General features: G+C 49.2%; 9 protein-coding genes across 9 annotated transcripts; 4 read left to right on the forward strand and 5 right to left on the reverse strand.

Moving 5' to 3' along the window:
* Nucleotides 1–219: 219 nt before the first annotated feature.
* Nucleotides 220–1,455, forward strand: CCOS01_12551 (uncharacterized protein; the record flags this gene model as incomplete). The annotated part of the gene is made up of 1 exon (XM_060460699.1): nucleotides 220–1,455. The coding sequence occupies one exon, from the start codon at nucleotides 220–222 to the stop codon at nucleotides 1,453–1,455; it is 1,236 nt and encodes a 411-aa protein (XP_060308747.1).
* A 901-nt stretch (nucleotides 1,456–2,356) lies between these two features.
* Nucleotides 2,357–3,123, forward strand: CCOS01_12552 (uncharacterized protein; the record flags this gene model as incomplete). Its single annotated transcript, XM_060460700.1, has 3 exons — nucleotides 2,357–2,407; nucleotides 2,473–2,898; nucleotides 2,968–3,123. The coding sequence occupies 3 exons, from the start codon at nucleotides 2,357–2,359 to the stop codon at nucleotides 3,121–3,123; spliced, it is 633 nt and encodes a 210-aa protein (XP_060308748.1).
* Nucleotides 3,124–6,095: 2,972 nt separating this feature from the next.
* CCOS01_12553 (uncharacterized protein) lies at nucleotides 6,096–6,974 on the reverse strand (the record flags this gene model as incomplete). The annotated part of the gene is made up of 1 exon (XM_060460701.1): nucleotides 6,096–6,974. One exon carries the CDS (start codon nucleotides 6,972–6,974, stop codon nucleotides 6,096–6,098), a length of 879 nt encoding a protein of 292 aa, XP_060308749.1.
* A 934-nt stretch (nucleotides 6,975–7,908) lies between these two features.
* CCOS01_12554 (uncharacterized protein) lies at nucleotides 7,909–8,811 on the reverse strand (the record flags this gene model as incomplete). The annotated part of the gene is made up of 1 exon (XM_060460702.1): nucleotides 7,909–8,811. One exon carries the CDS (start codon nucleotides 8,809–8,811, stop codon nucleotides 7,909–7,911), a length of 903 nt encoding a protein of 300 aa, XP_060308750.1.
* Nucleotides 8,812–9,728: 917 nt separating this feature from the next.
* CCOS01_12555 (uncharacterized protein) lies at nucleotides 9,729–10,297 on the reverse strand (the record flags this gene model as incomplete). Its single annotated transcript, XM_060460703.1, has 2 exons — nucleotides 9,729–10,032; nucleotides 10,122–10,297. 2 exons carry the CDS (start codon nucleotides 10,295–10,297, stop codon nucleotides 9,729–9,731), a joined length of 480 nt encoding a protein of 159 aa, XP_060308751.1.
* Nucleotides 10,298–10,953: 656 nt separating this feature from the next.
* Nucleotides 10,954–14,139, forward strand: CCOS01_12556 (uncharacterized protein; the record flags this gene model as incomplete). The annotated part of the gene is made up of 2 exons (XM_060460704.1): nucleotides 10,954–13,553; nucleotides 13,641–14,139. The coding sequence occupies 2 exons, from the start codon at nucleotides 10,954–10,956 to the stop codon at nucleotides 14,137–14,139; spliced, it is 3,099 nt and encodes a 1,032-aa protein (XP_060308752.1).
* A 1,124-nt stretch (nucleotides 14,140–15,263) lies between these two features.
* On the forward strand, nucleotides 15,264–16,982 carry CCOS01_12557 (FAD binding domain-containing protein; the record flags this gene model as incomplete). The annotated part of the gene is made up of 1 exon (XM_060460705.1): nucleotides 15,264–16,982. The coding sequence occupies one exon, from the start codon at nucleotides 15,264–15,266 to the stop codon at nucleotides 16,980–16,982; it is 1,719 nt and encodes a 572-aa protein (XP_060308753.1).
* Nucleotides 16,983–17,093: 111 nt separating this feature from the next.
* CCOS01_12558 (uncharacterized protein) lies at nucleotides 17,094–18,995 on the reverse strand (the record flags this gene model as incomplete). The annotated part of the gene is made up of 1 exon (XM_060460706.1): nucleotides 17,094–18,995. The coding sequence occupies one exon, from the start codon at nucleotides 18,993–18,995 to the stop codon at nucleotides 17,094–17,096; it is 1,902 nt and encodes a 633-aa protein (XP_060308754.1).
* A 2,093-nt stretch (nucleotides 18,996–21,088) lies between these two features.
* On the reverse strand, nucleotides 21,089–21,910 carry CCOS01_12559 (uncharacterized protein; the record flags this gene model as incomplete). The annotated part of the gene is made up of 2 exons (XM_060460707.1): nucleotides 21,089–21,184; nucleotides 21,410–21,910. The coding sequence occupies 2 exons, from the start codon at nucleotides 21,908–21,910 to the stop codon at nucleotides 21,089–21,091; spliced, it is 597 nt and encodes a 198-aa protein (XP_060308755.1).
* Between the last annotated feature and the right edge of the window lie 287 nt (nucleotides 21,911–22,197).

Consider the following 22,197-nt stretch of genomic DNA (forward strand, 5'->3'; position numbering starts at 1 on the left):
ATCTCCTATTCGGCAAGCCACCGCCACAATCCATCATTACCTAAGCGTACTAAGCAGTGTTCATCCGCCCGTGATGGCCCGGGATAGGGCATATTGGCCCCGTGTAAGTCAATAAGACCAGTTGGCTTTAGAATGAGTGAGATATGATCAAAGTATATAAGGCCTCTATATTCGCATTGTCTGTGTGTGATCAATCCCAATCCTCGGTTGCTTCCAGTCATGACGGACCCCACTGCATCAAAGAAACTCATCGTCATCCTCGGTAGCTCCTATGGCGGTCTATCCACAGCCCACTATCTTCTCAAACATGCCATTCCAGCTTTACCAAGCGCAACAGACTTCAAGGTCGTTCTCGTCAGCCCCTCCGCAGAAGTCATGTGCCGGCCTGCATGCCCCCGCGCACTGATATCTGACGAAATGTTTCCCCAAGACAAGCTCTTCGTCGACATACCCAGCGTCTTCAAGCAATACGATAGTGAAAGCTTCCTCTTCATTCAAGGAACCGCAACAAGTCTAAGGCATGGTGAGAGAACTGTGTCCGTCACCCCGAAAGTCAAGAGCGATCCAATCACTCTTTCCTACCACGCCCTAGTGGTTGCTACTGGTGCATCAACTCCCTCGCCTCTCCTCGGTCTCGACAGCGACTCTGAAAGTTTACGAAAAAGCTGGGCCGATTTCCGCGAGACTTTGCCGAAGGCGAGAAGCATAGTGGTCGTAGGTGGAGGGCCAGCGGGTGTCGAGACCGCCGGCGAGCTGGGCGAGCATTTGAATGGTCGAAAGTCGCAACGTCCAAAGGTTCCCATTACCCTTGTCTCATCTGCCCCTGAAATTCTTCCCGCGCTTCGTCCTGCTATCGCCCGCAAGGCAGAAGGTTATCTCGCTCAGGTCGGAGTCACTGTCCTGAAAGGGGTTCGGGTAAAGGATGTGGTGCCGGCTGAAGCTGGAATCACAGGAGTGACGACAAATGCAATGGTCACTCTGGACAGTGGGAAGACAATTGAGGCCGAACTTTACATCCCCGCAACTGGTACACGACCGAACACGAGCTTCATCGACGACGATCTGCTCCTCTTTGATGGACGAGTCAATACGAACCCCCTAACTCTTCGCGTTGATCCAGCTGGACCCCGCGTCTACGCCATCGGCGACGCGTCTTCGTTCGCCAGGCCAGCTATTCACAACATCCTGAGTGCGGTTCCGGTCATGTGCGCCAACATTAAGCGGGACCTACTGCTGGCTTCTGAATGTCCGGAGAGCGCCAGTGACAAGGATAGACTATTCGAGGAGGACGTCCGTGAGACTCAGTTGGTTCCGGTGGGAAAGAGCAAGGGGGTCGGGGCCGCCATGGGATATCAGCTGCCCAGCTTCATGGTGTGGATGATCAAGGGTCGGGACTACTGGCTGTGGACGACGGGGAATCTTTGGAGTGGGAAGCAGTGGGCTAAGGAGTCTTAATTGCTTGATCGAATCCATGATGTTTCTTCTTTTCTTCCTTTCCATGAACGGGTGGGTTCCTGGTTATTTGTGTGTTAGCTCTGATGATGGTCGAATGATGAGCTGACAATCTCCAAGATTTCCCTAGTCTCTTCGTGTTGTCCTTGTGTCACACTAGTCCAGATCTCACAATCATTGTAAGATGTTCAACAGCAAGTATGCCCTCGCCATAACCACAAGGTTTGAGTGAGATGCTAAGTAGACTAAAACCGAAACATCTTCCAAGACATCACGAGTGCCGAAGCGAGCATACATGGCTTGTCTATAAAGTAGTGTGGTACCACTGCCAACGCTCTCATCAAAGTACTATATAGTGGTCGAGGTGGTCTAGATTACCTGGGCAAACTTGGCCAGGTTTGCTAAAGGTATCAATCAAACATATTTGTGAGTCGACGGTCCATTTCCAAACGGCAGTAGGTCTTGGGTGAGCACACACACGTTCCTGCCGTGGTGTGGAATACCTTTAGCATGATGTTGTGTTCACGAAATCGCTTCCTTGGCCATTGTTCCAAATATCTCAATGGGAAGGTCCGATCGATCCTTGCAGACACTTCCTTCCTTTGTTGGGTATCAAAAGCTGGACAAAGGACCGAATTCACGTGATTGCCCTACTGTGATAGGTGAAGACAGCGCCGGGAGCCTGAGGCGGAAAGGTAGAGGGCATCGTGAGGTCGTTGTGTGAATATGGAGACGGGTGATCGAATACTCACTTGCCCGGTATAAAATACCACGCTTTATCCCGCAAAAGTGAATCTTATCTCTTTTTCCTCCACCACAAACTTCCATTTAATATCATAACCAGATCCCAACTTCACCCCACCAAGCACCACCCGCACTATCAGTCCACACTCCAACCGTCAAGATGCAGATCAAGAACATCTCCCTCCTCTCTCTTGCCGCTATGGCTGTCAAGGTAATTTTTTGCGACGCATTTTCGCCATTGAAATTTCCAGATGCAATTGACACTCGAAATAACAGGGCACGACTATTGACAAGGACGTCAACGGCCCCATGGGCGTCGAGGGCTTCCACCTCATGGCCATCGAGTGGGAGGTCCAGGCCCACCCCGGCGGTGAGAACCTCACCCTCACCGGCACCGTCGAGGAGGTCCTCAAGGAGCTCCGCACCATCAACCCCAACTACGACCAGGACCTCGGCATCACCTCTCTCACTTCCACCAAGGCCATCGACGCCGCCATCAAGTCTGCCGTCACCCAGGCCGATGATACTTTCAAGGACGCCCCCGTCGACTGCGCCGGCTACGACGATGCCGACCGCAAGCGCCTCGCCCAGGGTGCTCGCTACCTTCTCGACGTCAAGGGCAAGCCCACCCGCGGCCCTGGCCCCGGCAGCTGTGGCCGTGTCAGCTGCAGCTATAACTCTGCCATCTACTGGTGCAACATGGTAAGTGGATGCTTCCTTTCAGAACTTTGTGACATCGAGAACAAGACTGACAATGTGGGAACAATACAGGACAGCAAGGCAAAGACCCTCAACTCCTTCAAGGAGATCTCCGATGGCGCCTACCACGTCATTGAGAAGTGCTACCGTGGTGTTGGCACTCTCGTCAGCGGTCGTGCCTTCCACAAGGACAACTGGACCGTCGTCGCTCGCTGGGATCGTTGCTAAGTGGACTCACCTTCGTCGCTCAAATCCACACTTGAGTTAATACATACTAGAGTCGATTGAGTAGCAAGGTTCAATGGAACTCCCGCTAGGCTAGTTGCTTCTTAGTCTATAGGACTTACAATGAGCAATGCTACACGCAGGGAAGGCCCAGAAACAGATCAATCATTGAATTTATATGCCAGGTGATTAGACAATACAAAGGGGCTCCACCTGTGGCTTCCAGAACGCTTCCACATTACCAAGGAACAGTATAGAATGCGCGTCAACTATGTCTGATCTGACTGTCTATTTGATTACGTAGTTGTCTTGCGGTATCCTCAATGCTTCGAACCTTCTTATCTTGGATCTTGAACTGTACTTAACGGCTCATAAGGTAGTTCCAAATATGACGGAAGTACTTGTGTATGTTCAAATCCAAAGCAGTATCGTGACAGGTTACAAAGACTTTGAAAGATTGCGGTCTATCAACATAGAATTCCCTCACGCGATCAAGACTTTCAAGAACCGCTTCAGCCTCCCCCATCGGGTCTTTCTCCTCGTGTGTACTAATCCCATAGATTATACATGTCACTTGACTTCCTTCGGGGAGATGGTTCATCAGTCCAACCAAAGTCCGTCTTAAGGCATCGATATCAAGGTTTTTTAGTTCTTGCCATTGGATGCCATCTAAGAATGGTAGGTTTATGCAGAGTCTCAACCACCTCATCTTCTCCAGAAGTTGGCATACAAGGCTAGCCAGCATCCCTCTGGGGTGGCATTGGATTACCTTGGCATGGGCGTCTTCTTCTCCAACAAGCGGCTGTCTTTCCGGCCGGGTACGAACCGTTTTGTTTTGAGTGCAGAACCAAGTGAGGACGAGTTCAGGAATCTCTAGCAGCTCTCCTGTTTGTTCTTCTAGTGGTCCTGCGCCACCAGTCCTCTGCTTCTCATGAATATCCTGTGCAAGCTTCTCAAATGGTTTCCCGAGATCAGTCGTCAATTTTGCGACTAAATAAGCCGTCAATGAAACTTGGCTTTCACCAATAAGCGCCGCACAACCATTGAGGAGGAAACTACTGGATTTCCTTTGGGTGTCCCAAAAAAACTTCTGTATTCTTTCGTCGTTGAGAATGATGCGTATACTCTCGTGTTGTTCTGTGTTTAACAGATAGCCTCCATTAATGAAACTATCCACTTCAATCGGAACGAGGTCTGGTTCGTAATGGAGGTGGCGAAATATTTTTGTGATTCCCATCTCAACATCTCCTTTTTCGATCTCGGCGGATGTTGCTGAAAACTGTTTTTCGAAAACTTCCGGTTTCGTTTCCGGATTTTTGGGTGAAGTGGGAGTTGGACTTTGTTGTAGCGGGGAGGACTTCGGTAGAATTTTGGGGACTGTGCTAGAAGGAGGTAAGGGTGATGTCTCGCAACAATCGTTCGGTACTGCTGGAGGTGGAGATGGAGCTGGTGGTGGCCGAGGCGAAGCCGGGGGTGAGGTACGTTCTTCAAGCCGTAAGCTCATTGAGATGGATTCGAAAGCCTGTGTCCCCAATAAAGCAGTTCAGGATTTGGCGTCGGTTGTAGTTCGTATTCCTCAGAAGTCGAGAGGATTCAGAAGGTGAGAGATAGGCAGATCGTTGTTGTCGTCTCCCACCACTGCCCTCCACTACATATATATGGACGAGTCTCGCCACTGTTGAGGGCGCCAAAAGTGTTGAATAAAGGAAGCTGAACAGACTGTTGGAGATGCGCGAAGAGAGTGGCACGAACAAAGGAAACTGAACATAGAGGTTCATCATGACAGATTCAAGTAGATGAAGCTGACGAAACAACTATCTTCATCAAAGAAACATGTTCGATTTCATATCACAGACACTGTGGCAAGTCAGGGGTCTATACTTGGCCTCTCCCGACTCTCGACTGAAAATTCTGAAAAATTGCTTGACAAAGGTGTTTACCAACCGAGTTGGCCAAGCGCGACCTTGGAAATGAAAAATAGTCAAATGATCTGAAAGCTGCTGTTAAATCTCTTCATAGGATCAAGAACCTGTTTCGGAGCTGGCCAATATGAAAGACTGAGAGCACTGAAATCCGAGTCTCCCAATGCCTGGCATCTCCATGCCGTGGCTGCCAATCAAGCCTCCTTGGTACCACAGCCAACCATACTGGAACATGATGTTCTTCGTCCTTGGCTTTTCAGGTGAGCGTATGTCCAAAATATCTTTTATCAATGCCGAGATCCGATTTAGTCGGTTACTTTCAATAGTGAGCGGGTGAACATATGAAGCCGGTCAATTTATGAGTACACCTTTCGGGCCCGTCCGTATAGCTCTCTTACTGCTTTGATACTATGTCAGCCCCTGCCCTGTCTCCTAAAGCGTGAGTTCTTATTATAGAGTTAGGATTCAAGTAAGTCGCAAGGGGAAGAAACATGGTGTTAGCGATAGGAGTCATGAGAATAGCGGCAAGAAGTGATCAAGCGGCAAATCACTTCGTCACCCGCTTGAGGGGTTCTATCAAGAACATGATGGTTTTTAACAATCTCGTTTCTTATGCGCTCTTTCTGGTTGTGCCTTGGGCTAGGTCCGACTTGGGACAAACTCACGGGACCACCTTACCTACTTCAAGATGATCATTTAATGTCTGCTCCGGCGTCTGTATCGCAAACTATGCTATTGCAGGTGCGGAACTATACCCAACGACACCAGACTTCAGTCCATGTTGTAGAACTGGATGAAGTTGACCAACTAGGATACAATAACGACCTAGTACGATGGGGGAAGATAAGTAATTATCTACAAAGCCGTCTCATGTATTTCGTTTGCTTCATGCCCTACTCCCACAAGTGACTCGGCCACGAGTAAAGATATAATAAGAATTCATTTTCAAACTTGGCTAACTACATATTATTGATATGAATATGGGATACACACCCGGAAGGCACTCCACTCGCACCAACCGATCAATCGCTCCCAACCACGGGCGTCGGCACTCTACCCATCAACGATGTTGTCCTTGAAGTACCTGGGATTGTCGAAGTACTCATTGATCTGCGTAGCTCTGCTCTGGCACGTTAAAACGAGTTTGAATGCCACCGGCTCCCCCGACTGTATTCTTGCTAGCGCTGATAGCTGCTTGATAATGTAATCCAATTCCTCTGAAAGTTGATCTGTTTCGTATCGGGTGATCTCGTCGATCACACACATCACATCAGCTCCTGGGTCAAGATATATTATCAGGGCACTGAACAGCTCGCACAAGGCTTTGATCTCGCGGTTGATGAGACGTTCAGTAAAGCTGCCCTCTCGCAACAATGAGCCTTTTAGCTCATACTCGGGGAACCTCTCAAAAATCTCCCGCAAAAGCTGGTTGATGAGGCTACACATCATTCCTCTTGGAGATTCTTGAAGTTTTATTTCGTCCTCATTCGCTCGATTTGGGAAAGGGATGGAGCAGAACCATTTGATTGTGATGAGATTGCTCTGGTACGCACGGTCGTTCTTATTCTTCCATTCCGCAGCCAGGTGAGACATTGGCGAGCTTTTGCCCGTCGGGAGCTTGGGAGTTTGTGGTTCGAAATATTCGGGATTGGCTTTGGGGTCTTCATTGAGGTTCACGAGAACCATGCCGCCCGTCGTTTTTGGCTGGAAGAGCGGTTTCTTGAAAGCCTTTTCTTGCAACTTCATTGCTTTTCGCTTTCGTTCTTCATCGATGCCTTGCCAAAGATCGCTACTGAAGGCGTTTTGATTCCATGATGAGAGTTCGTCCTTCAAAATTTCGTGGTACGTTGCCATTTCCTCTTTCGACTCTCCAGGTCCGAAAGGTAGTTCCATGCCGGAACGGCCGGTCAATGTGTGGATAGCGTTTGCCATGTTGGGAGGTGGAATAGATCAAATGGTTTGTAAGAAGTGAATTCACAGTTGTCAACGATGATGGTAGCGGCTGCGGTAAGTAATGAGTATGTTTTTGGTATCTAATACGCGAGGAAGAGGTGCACATTTATATCAATCGCAAGTCTGACTGTCCGAATGGTCTCCCGGTCTGGACTAGGGTCAGGACAAAAACACTCGAACAGTGGAGGTCGTGTGGGAAGGGAGGTGTGGAGAACCTGGATGATGAATACACAATGGCAAGAGAAAATGGGTAAATACATGCAGGTAAAGTAAAGTGAGATATTACGGTAGAGGAAGGTGAGTGTGGAGGGAATAATCAGTCGCGAAAGACCAGGTAGAAAGAGAAAAGCGACAACCTCAGATAAAGGGGATGGGTCTGATGAATTTTACACACATGTTCGATTGCATTGCAAGGGATCACAAAGCTCCTGGACCATCACCAGAACTTTGAACAGATGTCAAAATATGGATCCACAGTGTTAAATCATTCGTCCTTGTGAACAAGCTTGAAAGGTTGAGGATGTGGTGGCTGTCCGTGTTGTTATTCAAACGCTCAATGAGAATCTACCTTCTATCCATGTATTAGAATGCCCGATGTCATCACGAGTAGCCTAGGGTGTCGATCATGGGATTCTAGCTTTGATGGATTTCGTCAAGCTATAGCATCATTGTCGAAAAGAAATTAACATCTCCTTTTTTAGCAGTGTCACCTAAGCTGGCTGGATCACTAGTGTGTTATGGAATTAGTAACTCAGATGCACTGATGCAGCTAAATAAAACGCACATGTCCGCATGGTTGTGGCTGACTTTTGAGATCAAGCTTCTTGTCAAATTGGTAAGTATCAGAGTGCCGCCACCTTAATTTCCATCAAGTATAGTCGTAGCAATCCATCTGACCATCCATCCCAGAGTCCTAGTACGCCATGGACATGTTAGATATCGCCCACTGTGCTGATTCATCTGAGCCCGTGCTGCCACCCAAGTCGACGATGTTGCTGTAGCCAAAATGTTGCGCCATACCCAAAGCTCTATTCTGACAAGTTGTGAGAAGTTTGAAAATTTGCGGTCCGGTGCAAAGTTTCTCAGCCAACCTTGCCAGCTTCCCCATGACTACGTTCGTGTCGCTCTCCAGAACTCGCGTCTCGTACAAGACAATTTCATCAACTATACATAATAAGATACTCCCTTGAGGAAGCTGCTCTACTAGTCTGGCAAAGACCGAACACAGAGTCGTCGGTTTGAGCTGCTCCACATGCCGCCACTTGGAATCGTAGATAAATGATAAGTCGACCTCTACGCCACTGTCGATCATTTTTTCGAGAAGCTGACCGATGAGGCTCGTCATCATTTTGCTGGGGCAGCGATCCGTTCTAGCATTGTTGCCTGCCACGAGGGCTGGCTTATGCTCCGCGCAAAACCAATTGATGACGTAGAACGGTGTCGAGGTATCCCCTGCAGCCATGAAGCTTTGCGTCGCTTGAGCAGCTACAAGACTGAGCGGTGAGATACCGTCAACGGCAGCGGTGTCGTCTCTTCCATTGACGAGAAGACAGCTTGACGACGTTGCATTCGTCATGAATAACTTGAAACTTTCGTGTCGTATGAGGGTGGCTGCTTTGGCTTTTTGTTTGCCAGTCAGTCTACTGCCAAGACGAATTTGAGTGGCCACGTCCCGTGGAACAAGGTTTGGGTCATATTGAAGAGATTCAAGTAATCGCTCTTGTGATCTTCTAGCCTCCTCTTGTCGTTCGTCGGCATTCGCCCACGTGTTCGGGGATATCGATGTCCCGGGAAGGATGTGGGTTGCGTTCACCATGTCGTAAGCCGAAATTCGTGGTTGTGAGGAACTAGATTGCTGATCAGATTGTTCTACATGAGATCACGTTAGCTTAACGCGTGGAATGTCTGTCCAAGAGGGGGAGGATGCAAGCAAAAGTGGAGGGGTAAGGGAGGATAAAGAATATGACCAGTTGAGTGAACATAGGAAGTTAAAGAATCAAGGAGCGAGGAATACGGGTGTTGAACATGCAGGGAAAGACTGGAGAGCTTGGGTACCTAAACCTAGATTCGTCTCCAGTAGTTTGAAAAATCTCTGAAAAAAGGGGGCCAATGTCTTCGATTGTTGATTCATTTCAGATAGAAGGCGGATGCTCTCATGTGTTTCTTGAGCGTGACATTGCTGAGCCTCGTCTCTGAACGCTCTGACCTTAGTTCTGACGTTCTCAATACTTTTCTGGAGATCTTCTTGGTATGCTCCCTGCTTGAGCCAAGCATGGGTCACATTTTCTAGATGATTAATTAGTTAGTAAGTCATAGCCTGCTTGGGAAAGATCATTGTTGATTAGTATCTGGAAATCGGAAGGCAACCTACTGAGCCTGCTGTTGAGAAAGAACTGCATCACATGAATGAGTGCCTCTAGAACGGCTTGGAACAACTCAAAGCTTCTTTTGTCAAGACGGTGGCCTCCCATGTTCCGATACATTGCCATGTACTGCCTTGAACTTTCCATCATATCTGGAATTTGTGCCAAGAATTCGAAGATGATCTCCGGGGTGTTGGAGTAGGTCGAGGCAGCCTGGTCTATCGTTAATATAGGGCTTCCCTTGCGTACGTCACCGAAAACATAAGGCAAGGCATACCCCGATGAAAAGCTTGAATACTCCACAGATACTGATCAAAAAACGCGTAAGTGCAAATTTGCATGAAGTCGGCAGGAGTGGCTAATGTCGACATTACCTTGCTCCGTAATCTCCCATCGGCAACAAACTTAACCAAGCTTCCAGAGACTCTGAATGCCGCCCAATTCTATCAATGAAGACCATCCTTTTACTCTCCTGGTTTGGGCTACTTCTCCAATGCTCTGCAGTCCTCTCAACCTCAGTCAAAACTTGAGACCAGCTGCTACGTCGCAATTCCGATGCCGCGTCGAGTGGGATGTGGGCTGCGCTTTTCTTTTTTGCAAGTTTCTGTTCCACTTGTGTCATTAAGGCAAAAAGGCGTTCCTTTTCCTCATTCGCCTGCTCCCACATTGCTGTGCTTTTGTTGATGAAGAACTTGTTAGTTGAGCCAGTCTTACATGTAATGAAGATACAGATGTATTGAAATAGAGAGTGGCAAGCGTCTACCTCGCATCTTTCAGCTTCCATGCTTCATCTGCAGAAACGAAACTTCCGCTTTGCTCGCTATACACTGGTAGTAGCTGTCCCGGTGGACAGATTTGATTCTCGATGAATGATACTGCCTCTTTTTGAGGGTAGCGATCCCTGGAAAGGAGGAACGAATCTCTCTGGCCACTCTCCATGGTTTGAAGTTAATAACCATGAGAGTCTTGGGAATAGACTGTTAGTAATGATCAGAACGAAAGGACTGGGCCTGCGTACATCACATCATCTCCAAGAGAAGGCTAGGGATGATTATGAGTGCAGGACATGTGGCAATTGGATTCCGACACCCTAGCTGTAAGGGGCTCCTGTTGCCTCAATAGCCGCTGAATATTACATGACTGCATGGTGGTATCAATCTCTATTGGCTGTGCGAAGTTTGATCAACGCATTCCAAGCAGGCTGTAGGCAGGCTTACGGCAGGCTGTGACCCTCCAACTATCTAGTGTGGTACGTTACATGCAGAGGACGATAGTGCTTCTAAAAATCAGCCAATGTGGGTGTCTCATTCTTCTTTACCTACCAGTGGCATTTGCAGCGTCACTAAATGCCGGTATTGACTGGATACAGGCAGTGCGAAAAGAGATGACACCGAAGCCCCTTGCTAACCGAGAGCCTAGGACCATCACTGCTCAAGTGTGGCGGTGTCTTCCTACACATTTGAATCCGGTTTCGGTCTATAGCCCCGTCGTACTTAAAGAAAACGCTGTCATACGGGGGATTTCTGCCTTTTAGACCTTTCCTTCTACGGCTTTCTCATCACCATTGGTTTCTGCTCAACCTACCTTACCTGGATATGCCGCCAGAACTATCGCAAGCAGCACGAGAAGATTCTCTCATTGTCACGAACAAGGATATCCAGCAAAAATATCGCGAGGAAATCTCCAAGGGTAATGAAATGCCGGAGTCTATCTGCGGTTCCGAGAGTGAGAATGTCGACCCGACGAGCCAAAAAGCCGATACCCCGAGTCCCGAACAAGATGGCCACTCATCAGCGGATCAAGAGGAGGTACCCTTAGAAGACACAGTGGAAGAGGATGAAGGTGAGGTAATAAGTACGGCCTGGCGAGCGGCGTACCCGAATGCGACAGAGGTGCGTCATGTATTCGAAGAGGAGAAAGAATCCGGCCGGATGAAAGTGCGATACCATCAAGCGTCTCTACACCACACATTCACCAACTTGCGGATTGAAGATCTTGAGCGCGGTCTCAAGGAGCTGAAGGCTGCTTTTGAGAATCGCGATGACACTTGGGAAGCCCCGAAAAGGACCAAATTTCCCATTCATCGACATGAACTGCGGAGGTCATACGCAAATCAATTTCGCATCACGCGGCTGACGGCTATGCTGCATTGCGCTCAGCAACCAGCCCTAGAAGTACAAGTCACCGAAAAGATTCCACCTACTCTTTTGACCTTGGACAATGAATCGCAGAGTCTGTCTTACCAAACGCCTGGGAATGCTGAAGGCATACCGTTGCAAAGCGGCTCTCTGAAGACCCCAGAGCGTCTGCGAATCAGGTCGTGGTCTCTTTTGTCACATCTCGAGAAGATAACTGGTCGAGCTATAATGGGCCTTGCACAGTCGACTAAGATGGACGGTGTAAAGGTGCACAGCGGCGTCGCGTTTCTCCGGCCTTTCAAATTCTTCGCTGAGCACCACGATGCAATCAGGAAGAGTCATGCTGAACTGGAAGCTTGGATGCACACTGGCACACCCTCTAAGCACCGAAAAGAATCTCAGAAGCAAGCAGTTGAGCCTATTCACGAAACTTCGACTCAGCATGACTTTGATGATAAGAACCTTGTGGAAGATTTGAAGCTTCTTGTCCACTTTCTTGATAACGACCTGAAGTCCACCTTGGACCTGCGCCAAAAGGTCAAGGATGGAACAGCGCTTGAAATCGAATATGACGATCTTTGGCATCTCTTTGCACGGGGAGATATTGTTATTACGCCTTCTGACCCCAATCAAGCTTATCGAGTCATCAACATGGCGGGCGGTCGCGAGCCACTGCAGTACGAAGCTAGGTACCCGCGAAGTGACGTTGAGAAACCTGTTCCAGTGGACGGTTTTGTTCTAGACTGCTTAAGCTTTGGATCCGATGGCACCGCATACATTCCAAAACTACAGAGACTCCCGGTCCATCGATTCCATGGAAAACGATTGATTACATCGTTACCCGTTTATCCTTTGCGGTTCGACCCGAAGCAAAATGCATTACGAGCCGAATTCGAAGCTATGGGCACGAGGTTCCTGGAATTGACTCGAGAAACAAGTTGCCACAAGCTGGCTCGTGGCAAGACACTCGATGAGCCATCTCATGACTTAGACAATCAAGTCATAGTCGACATGCGCCTCGCGATGACGGCTAAAGCTGAGTGGAGAATTAAGACCAGTATATCGTCGGAAGAGCTCACACGAAGGGACAAAAGGGAGACTATTGAAGGATCCTGGTGTTATCATCGTGAACCAGGTTGTTGCGGTGGCGATGTCATTTTTAACGACCTCGTATACGATGAAGAGCATGCTGCCGCCTTCGGTCAGAAACTGACCAGGATGTTAGGTCCGCTGCAGGAAGAAGATCTGACAGAAGAAGATTTGATGTTAATGCAGCCTTACGTCTACGCCTTCGTTCTTCGATCTAGACAGTGGGCAACCATCTGGACAACAGACCTGACAGAAGTTATGTTTGAGAATAACTTCAACGACCTCGTCATTTCTAAAGACCACAAGGAGACTGTCAGGGCACTGGTAAAAACGCACGAGAACAAGCGGGCCGCAGAATCATCTCCTGGCGTCGCACGTAGCGTTGGAACAGCGCTGGATCTTGTCAAGGGCAAAGGGGCTGGCCTTGTCATTCTTCTCCACGGTCCACCTGGCGTGGGGAAGACGTCGACGGCTGAGTGCGTTGCCGATGATACCCATCGACCTCTCTTCCCCATTACATGCGGCGATATTGGAGAGACGGCCGCCGATGTCGAGACCAACTTGCAATATAGCTTTAAGCTTGCACATAAATGGGGTTGCGTACTGTTGCTGGATGAGGCTGACATCTTCCTCGCGAAGAGAGTTCGAGACAACATCCGTCACAATGCCGTGACGAGCGTATTCCTTCGCACACTTGAATACTATGCCGGAATTCTGTTCCTTACCTCCAACCGAGTCGGAGCAATCGATCCAGCATTCAAGTCAAGGATCCAGATGTCTCTCTCCTACAACGATCTGGATCTCCCGGTGACTCTCAAGATTTACGAGAAGTTCATCAAAAGAGCCAAAGAAGAGCAGCGCAGTACGGGGACCCAGAACTTCAAGATAAAAGAGAAGGAGATCATGAGCTTTGCCGAAAAGCACTACAATCGACTTGAGCTTGAAGGACGATACACGTGGAATGGAAGGTATGGTTATGTCCCGCTCGCCCAGCTTTTTAGTGATGTCTCTCAATGTCTAGAATCGCTTAGTTTACTGACAACCAAATGATGTAGACAAATCCGAAACGCTTTTCAAACAGCCATCGCTCTAGTTGAGTACCAATACATATCAAAAGAGGCAGACGAGCCCAAACCCAGTCTTGGCAAGAAGCAATTCAAGAAGGTTGCAAGGGGGTTCAAAGAGTTCGATGACTATCTCATCAACGTGAACGGAGCGACTGAGGCAGACGAGGCTAGACGCGAGGGCTGGCGATATGATGTTCGAAAGACCGTATCCTCGCCGACGCCGCACAGATCCACCCAGGCTAGTCGCTTCCAGCAGGGTTCGAAACATCCTGCGCGAAACCTCGAGTCTGAAGATAGCTCCGAGACAGAGAAAGAAAGTGAAGATGATGCTGAGGACGAAGTCAAAGATAGAAGAGGATCGGAGAAAAAGGCTAACCCCAGCACCGTTGGAAGTCAATCTTTCGCTACCGCTGGAGCGTCCCTTGACATGGAACAGTACCAACAATTTCTCAAGTTCCAACAGATGATGTCGGGTGGTGGTAAATAAGAGTTAGAAATTGCAGTGAGCATACGAATGACTAGGAAAGTGAAAGTAGTAACAACAAGGACTAGACTTTGAGTTTTATCTCCTCCTGCCATGCGGTAACCATGAGATTGATCCTACCGTAAATCAGGAAACACACGAGAAATGGCCGGTTTCTTCATTTGATTGCCGAGCAAGATCCGGTTGACATCACTGATTTTGCGCACTAGACATTGCGGCCACGTGAACTGCCATGCGTGCCATGAGGCAAACGAACGCAGGCAGCATCTGGAACACAGCCTTACAGCTCCACTATGCTGCAACCACATGACGTTCACAGATTTCAAAGCTTTGAACCAACCAGGCTCTCAGTTGCGCAGTTGGTTTTGGCCAAGAGCTTGTTGGAATTCTTACTTCTGCAAGTCATTCGTTTCCCCTGAAAACAGCATCTCGCAAAAAGGTCCAGCAGACGCCTTATGGCGGTCGCCTTGCCAGCGAAAGCACAACATTGGCCAGTAAGCGGGAATGCGGCATAACCGAAGTGATGCCTGGCCACCTATCAGAAGGTGGACATGGTTGATATATTTCAGCCGCGGCCCAAAACATCAGATATGCTCGGATCAGGCTAGCGTGTCTTATGCCAGCTCCACGCCACGGCTCTTTCGACAACGCTCGTAAACGCACCTGCGCGGCCCGGCCCCTAGACTACCTATGCAGCGTAAGCCGGTGTGATAGTCAGCCACTCCGGAGGCTGAGGGCCGAACTGGTTGCAGCAATTACTCGTCGGAATGCAGAAGGCTATCAAGGCTGGCTGAGTAGGCTGTCTGGCTTGGTGATGGGACTCGGCGTCAGACTGCTGACCATCTTGTCTTTGATTACACCAATCAACGTCCGTCATTCACCTAGAAAGCCTACGATCAACTGTTGCACAACTTTTCCCAATTGAAGACGACTCTGCGGCTGAGCAGTATGTAGCCTGCCTTGGGGGTTCCGTGTAAATGGGGTCCATGCATGTGATGCTGATTGATTCTTATTTATTGCTGTTGGCTGTCCTGTTTCTGCTGATCAAGTCCTTTGCAACTCTGCTTCTTCTAAGAGACACCTCTCAAAAAAATAATTATTTACTTTCCGTTCTAGAAATCTCAACCATGGTTCGCATTGAAGATTTCGAGGGTATGCAATACTCCAGGGTGGGAGACGAGTCTGAGATGCAAGAATACGCTTTCTTCAACCAGCAATATGCAACTTCAACATATCAGAAAGAGCACGACATGAACCCCGATCTCATAGTGCGACCTCAAAACGATCAAGATGTCATCAGAGCGGTCAACTGGGCCAGGGAAAACAAGGTAGCCGTTGCCGTCAAGAGTGGAGGCCACCAGTACAGCGGAGCCTCGTCCACAAGCGGCAAAAACATCCAGATCGACTTGGGTAACACGTACAAGGATCTGATGATCTTGAAGCCCAAGGAACCCATTGCAGACAACCGCACACTTGTTTATATTGGCGTCAGCATCACTATGATGGATCTCAACAAGTACCTCAAGCAGACGAAGCTCTTTGTTCCCACTGGCCAGTGTGCGTACGTCGGCGTCGGAGGTCACGGCCAGACTGGCGGTTACGGACAGTTAGGCCGAAGTTTCGGCCTTTTTGGAGACAATATCAGAACCATCCGCATGGTATGCCACGACGGTGTCATCCGCGACATCACCAAGGAGAACAACCCTGAGATGTTCTATGCCATCCTTGGTGGCAGCCCAGGAAACTTCGGCGTCATCACTCACTACATCGTCGAGGTGTATAAGTCTAGTAGCTACCTTGGTACCGTCGCTGGACCTAACGGCTTCAAAGGACCTCATGGCATCAAGGCACTCTGGCTCTACTCCAAGGAAGTTCTTACCACACTTCTCAATGCCATTGCCGAGATGGCTGATGACCCTACATTCCCCCGCGGCTTTGACCTCTGTGTCAGTGTCATCAGCACAGATTTCCCCATGTCGACTCTGTTTAAGGAGCTCAAAGATGCCAACGTCTGGCAGCGCATTCAGGACCGCATCAAGAATGCGCTCGAAGACGACTTCCTGGAGTTGCTCAATGGACGTTTTCCAGCCTCGATCATTCTGTACGCGCAGTGGTGCCCGACCAGCAAGGAGGACGTGTACGATGCCAATGTCGATGCCTGGTTTGGCAAGTTCCGAGAGCTCAAGAGCCTGTTGGAAGACTTCTCGCTTCAGTTCGGAGAGTTCGACATGGAGATGTCGGATATGACTGGGCAGTGGATCTTCCCCAGAGCGCGCGAGTTTGACCTTCCATACGTCAAGCGCACATACGCGACCAACTCCACCAGCCTTACAAAGGACAAATGGGTTGATGCCGTGGTTGACCGCATTGACCTCATCTACAACCCTGAACAGTATCTCAAGGGACACGAGGGTGAGAAGGACTACGAGCGCTTTATGAGATGTAAGCTGTCGGTTCAAATCCAGTGCTTTGGAGGCAAGTACTCGCGCTTCTTCGTCAACAGAGACAACGGCACATCTTACAGCTGGAGAGACTCGTCTGTTGTCCAGACTTTGGACTGCTTCCACGAGCCCGATGAAGATTCAAGAAAGCTGGCTCAATCATGGCAAGCCAAGAACGATCAGATTATGATCGGACCTGACAGCCCGTTCAGCAAGAAGGACAGACGTCTTCTTTGGGGATCCTATGGCGATTGGAACTTGGGTGATGAGAAGATCTGGAAGTGCTACTACGAAGATGAGGAGAAGTACAGGCGGCTTGGAAAAGCCAGAGCACTCGCTGATCCCAACGGAACGTTTACTGCAAATCCGTTCGCAATTACTGCAGTCAACAATGCAAAGTTGTGAACGGGACTATGTACTGCACTAAAAACTGGACTGGGCGGAAAACTTGTACGTTAAGGATTAGGTCAAAGTTGTACCCCAAATTGTTTGTAGTCTCAAATTGCATAACCTTCATCACATTGACATTCTCAGCGCCAACATTTTGCCAATATCCGGGGTCCCCAACCCCGTGACAGCGTCCCAGCCAGCCACTGAGGGCCAACTCGCGTTCGGCACGAGCTTGGCTCCGAACTCAGGCGGGAACTTTTGCGTGCCAAAACCAGTTGTGCCAGTGCAGCCCACGGACTGCCCAGCAGACACGTCGTTGATGGCTTGCAACCCAGCGCCATATAGCCATGGGTTGATGAATCCCATTGGCGGCTTTCCCGCCTGGATGAGAGCGGCGTTGACCATGCCCACCATGCCTGCCCAGATTGGAGCGGCGGCGCTGGTACCTTGGAAGCCACCTAGTTGGCCGCCCGTCACGAATGTGAGGTTGAAGCTTTGGGCGCTAACGTCTGGGAAGCCTCGGCCTGATGCGTTGAAGAGGCCGTTGAACTGGGTGCCAATGGTGTTCTTCAAGTACGCCGGCACAACTTGTTCTTGGTATGTCGGTCTGGCGAACTTGTCCGAGAACCCACCGCTCGAGAAGTCGCTGGCCCTCTCAGGCGCGATACCCCTCACCCCGCCAACTCCTGTGACAAAGGGGCATGATGCCGGAAAGACGGCATTGAAACGCGTGCTGTTGGTACCGTCGTTCGTGACACACGTGTTGCCCGGTCCAGAGTCACCCGACGCGGCAAACATCGTAACGCCCCGGGCACCGAGTGCACCGAACTGATCGCAAATCTGCTGAACATAGCCGTCCGGAAGTGACTGTTCGTTCTCGCCGAAACTAGTAGTGATTGTGTGAGGAAGCTTTTCGTCGGGTAGCTTGAGCATCGCGTCTAACCAGATCAGCCAAGGTTCCGTCGTGTCCCCAGGTTGACCGCCTAGTTCGAGCTTGATCGGTCCATCTCCCGCCACGGCGGTGACGATGTTGGGTACCGGGTTGGACAGTGAAGCCGTATACTGAACGTCGAAGTTGAGTTCGGCGTTTGAGAACTTGTTCTGGGCCTGATCTGTTGTGCCATTATTGATGCTAAGGAAAGAAAACTTCACTCCCGTTGACGGTTGATCGACGTTCTTGGCAAACAGGGCAAAGTCGTCAAATTTGGCAACCTGATTCTGCGAAGCGTAGATCCCAAGACCGCGGGCCAGACTGACGTTCATTTTGGCAGGAACATTATATAGAGCTCGTATGCAGTTAGGTGTAATGGTCCTGTTACACGTAGGATCGACTTGTGCTTGCGATGCGGGTGGTGCAATCCTATCTACCTGTGCCGTGTAAAGAAATTTCGGGTTCACCCCAGCCAACGACCTCTTCACCTTCCGGAGCTCGTCGCGGGGGGTGTCGTCGGCAAGAGGCGCAACCATGGCCGATCCTTGGTGCATCATCGGATGAGAACAAAATCTCGTCGACGGAGTGATTAACGAGATCTTGTTCTTCAACTCCAAGGGTAAAGAATACTGCAACGTCCGCAGCACTTCCTTGCCGCTGTCAATGTTTCGAAACCATCTAAAGTCTGCGTCGAGCAGATTATTCGCCTTCTTCACCGTCGTCTGCACTTTGATCCAATGACCGTCGCTTTCTATATCTGCCGCTGTTGCGTTCCCGTGTTCCTGAAGCCAGTTTATAATGATGTCTCGTGACTCCGTATCGGGGTTGAGAAGTGCTTGTGCCTCCTCCCGAGAGAGGTGCCTGCCGTAAAGCTCATGTCCCGGCGTGGAGACACTATAGAGGGCCCGTTCTACATGCCTGCTTCTATCGGCTGCGATGGATATGCTGAATAGATGATTTGAATCTGTGGAACGAGAGAGTGTCCATCCCGATGGTGGATCTCTACTATACTCTACTTGTATTGAGCCAGCTCTCGAAGCGATGGCAAACGGCCCGATGAAGGAAATAACTGTAAACGCCGCAAGAAGGATAAGCATCTTGAAAATCGAGTTCGTGCCCTAGGCACCGGACGATCAGACAAGATTTAACAGCAAGAAAGGAATAGAACAGGCCGAATATTTGCAAATAGCTTAAAACGTTTCGCGGGGCATTTGGGGAGGAAGTAGTAATGAGACCTTGAGACCTCGTTCGTGTTGCATCAAGACGGCCGTATAAACTACAAAGCCTCCTGGTCCATTCGGCACTTGACTAGCGAGCGAGCAGTTCGAGTCAATTATCGAAACATAGCCTAAAGCTAAAGATGCGGGCGTCACCACGGTCGAAACTTGTCTGAGTATGGGTCCACCTGATGTCGCAGTATCTCTCTATGGTCGAGGGTCACATCGTTAGTCGGTTTCAGGTTTCCAAGGCGACGGTCTTTCACCAGCATCCCGCCTCAGGTCACTTCAAAACTCCGGAATCATCGGGTCTCTGCCCCTCGTCTTACGAACCCATTGCAGAGTCGGCTGCTCTGTCGATTAGAAGAATATGGGGCCCGAAATGGTTGTTCCAGCTCAACCGTAACGAGAGTATGCTCAAGTGTGTTGATGTTTGAGGAATCATGACTTGATGAAGAACTCTCCGGTTCTCGCAGGCTTTACTTAGCCTTCGCCAGGTCCAGATCTTGTTTTCTTGGTACCTGCTGATCAGTCAGTCAAGGAGATCGCGGAACATGGTCGAAGGCCTATATCTGATGAAAGACTCATTGGATGGAGATTCAGTTGCGGAGGAAGTTGCATCCTAATACACCTTTCCAAAGATTACGGTATTGAGACCGCACGAACTTCAAAAAGTCCGCTAAGGCACCACAAAGACCACATGATGGAAAACGAGTACGAAATTGGTGGTTGCTGGACACTTCTTCGTTTGGACGATGGACTATTCCAAATGTAGCTAGAATCCGAAAGCGAATGAAAGTCAAATGTGTAGTGTTCCATCCAAAAGAATGTCTGTACCTACAATAAGCTTTACGGTAAGATTGTACAGCAAAAAGTGTGATTTTTGTAAGCGCGATGGAATCTTCGGACATAGTCTTGAACCCGAGACGATCGTCAGCCAGAGAAAGCTTGAACCATCCGAAGCCTGAGAGAAGGCGGCTCCTTCATGAAGGGGCTTGATCACGGGAAGGGGCGTGCTTGGGATAACTTGGGGGAGCACAGCCCGTTAGACGTTTCCAACGCGCGTCAATTATGCAATGAGTATACAAGGCCTACTTTACGTGACTCGAACCTCACATTCGTGGTGCTGGGAAGGAAACCTTCTTTCTCCGATCCGCAAATTCCATCTAGACTAGTCGGGATCTTTCAAGCTGCAGCTGTACCCTTCTAGTATTACTTAATACTGAACAGCTGATACAACGTTGGTTAATTCACCGTCTTGGAAGTGATGCGCTCGTGGGTAGTAAGTTGAACAGCCTACAGGCACTCAGAAACCTATCGCCTCTTGCTACAAAGCGGTGTCAAACAACACTCTCCTCTCAGATATAGTCTGAATAGGCTGCGTTGATGATCACTTTCTATGATGAATGTCTCGAATTATGTTTGGGCTGGTGATATTGCGGGCCGGAGCTTTTGACATACAGGTACTTCGGCATATCTAAGCAGAGATGCCGTCCTATTCTCCTTTCTCTCTCTCAACAAGACAAATAGATTTATGGCAGGCTGGAACAGTGGCTTACTGGCTAATGACGGGCAAGTTGGTCTGGTTACTTCCGTATATTTCACTCCCTATTATCAGCTTTGACTAAAGACAGAAACTGCAAGCCTCATTCTTGTTTCTAACGTGACGGGAAGTTCTTCAACGTCATGGGCATCAAAATCCAACTGCAAGTGTTATGATATGGGCTCGTTGGCTACATTGAAATCGATATGGTTATTTCACCCATTGAGCAACCCCTCAATGCAAGCAATACAGAGAAAAGGCTTGAGCAGATGCGTCGATGTTGTAATTCGTATTTCCCCTTTTATACCACGACTTCACGATTCTACATCTAAGAAGCCTTCGCAAGAGATGGAGAGGTCGAGGTTTAGGCCGGATTTCCTCTCAAATTTGCCCCCCCCCCCCCCTCTTCCCCTTTGCTAACAATATTATCCTAGCCCTCATCATCGGTCTCTCGAAGCACACCGCACCGAATCAAAAATTTGACGTTCTTTTTAGACCAATATGTCGAGAGACCTACGTTGCGGAACTATTTGCGGTATGAGTCGTGAAACTTGCAGGTGCCTTCCTTTCTAGAAGCCCCAGTGTTGCTGATGTATGCTGAATTACCGTGGTTTAAGTACCAGATAACGACACAATCCTCTTACTGGGCAGGTCGTTCACCTCTATTGTCAGCATATCAAGCTCCATATGGATTATCATGGGGTTTGGGCACGTACACAATTTCATCCGAAAGAAAAGAAGCCCAACTTACGGCATGGTTGGGGTTTCCCGTAGCAGAGCCGTGATGATTTTCGGATTGTCGTCGGCTTTGCGATTCACGATAGTCAATAGGGGTCTTTTTACTATCATTCGTGGGTGATTTTTCAGCCCTGACTCCCAAACCGAGGACGTCAGTCTTGCGATCGGATTCGGAAAGATGTGGCGCACTCTGGACAGCCAGTTTCTGTCCGTTGCGGTCGATTAATTCGGTCGCCGTCAATTCGCATTGGGCCTCGCTCGAAGCCTTCGTGCTGCTTTGAGCTCGAGCCGCCTCACTATCCGAAGCACAGTTACTGGGTTTGGGCACTTCCAGGAACTTCTTTCCATAGTCGTCGGCATGTCTGAAACTCATATCGTACTGTGGGCTGGCAGGATGCCCGTCACCGCGCACATCTTTTCGGTCGTTAATATGAAGATCATTTAGTTCCGAGAGTAGGCCCTCAGCTGGGAGTTCTTCTGTGTTGTCGATGAGTATTGCTGGTACTTTGCTCATTGCTTCTGAAATCTGGCTTGACTTGGAGCGGAGGGACGATTGCGTAACTTCGGTAGTGATGGTTATCGAAGGAATGCCAGATGTTGGTTCAGATTCTAGGTACTTCCGATATAGGACTGTGTGGGGAGGGGACATATGATATTTTCCCCCTTGATAACGAGTCTTATACACTCGTCATTACTGTACATCCTAAAGATGGCAACTCGCATCACGTTGTTTGCATCCCAGAGGTGAATTGCAAGGTTCAAAGACGGATGATTTGACACCTGCGGGTGTTTGGATGTTGG

This window comes from Colletotrichum costaricense, assembly GCF_030867565.1.
Source record: "Colletotrichum costaricense strain IMI 309622 chromosome Unknown Scaffold_15.1, whole genome shotgun sequence".
NCBI lineage: Eukaryota > Fungi > Ascomycota > Sordariomycetes > Glomerellales > Glomerellaceae > Colletotrichum > Colletotrichum costaricense.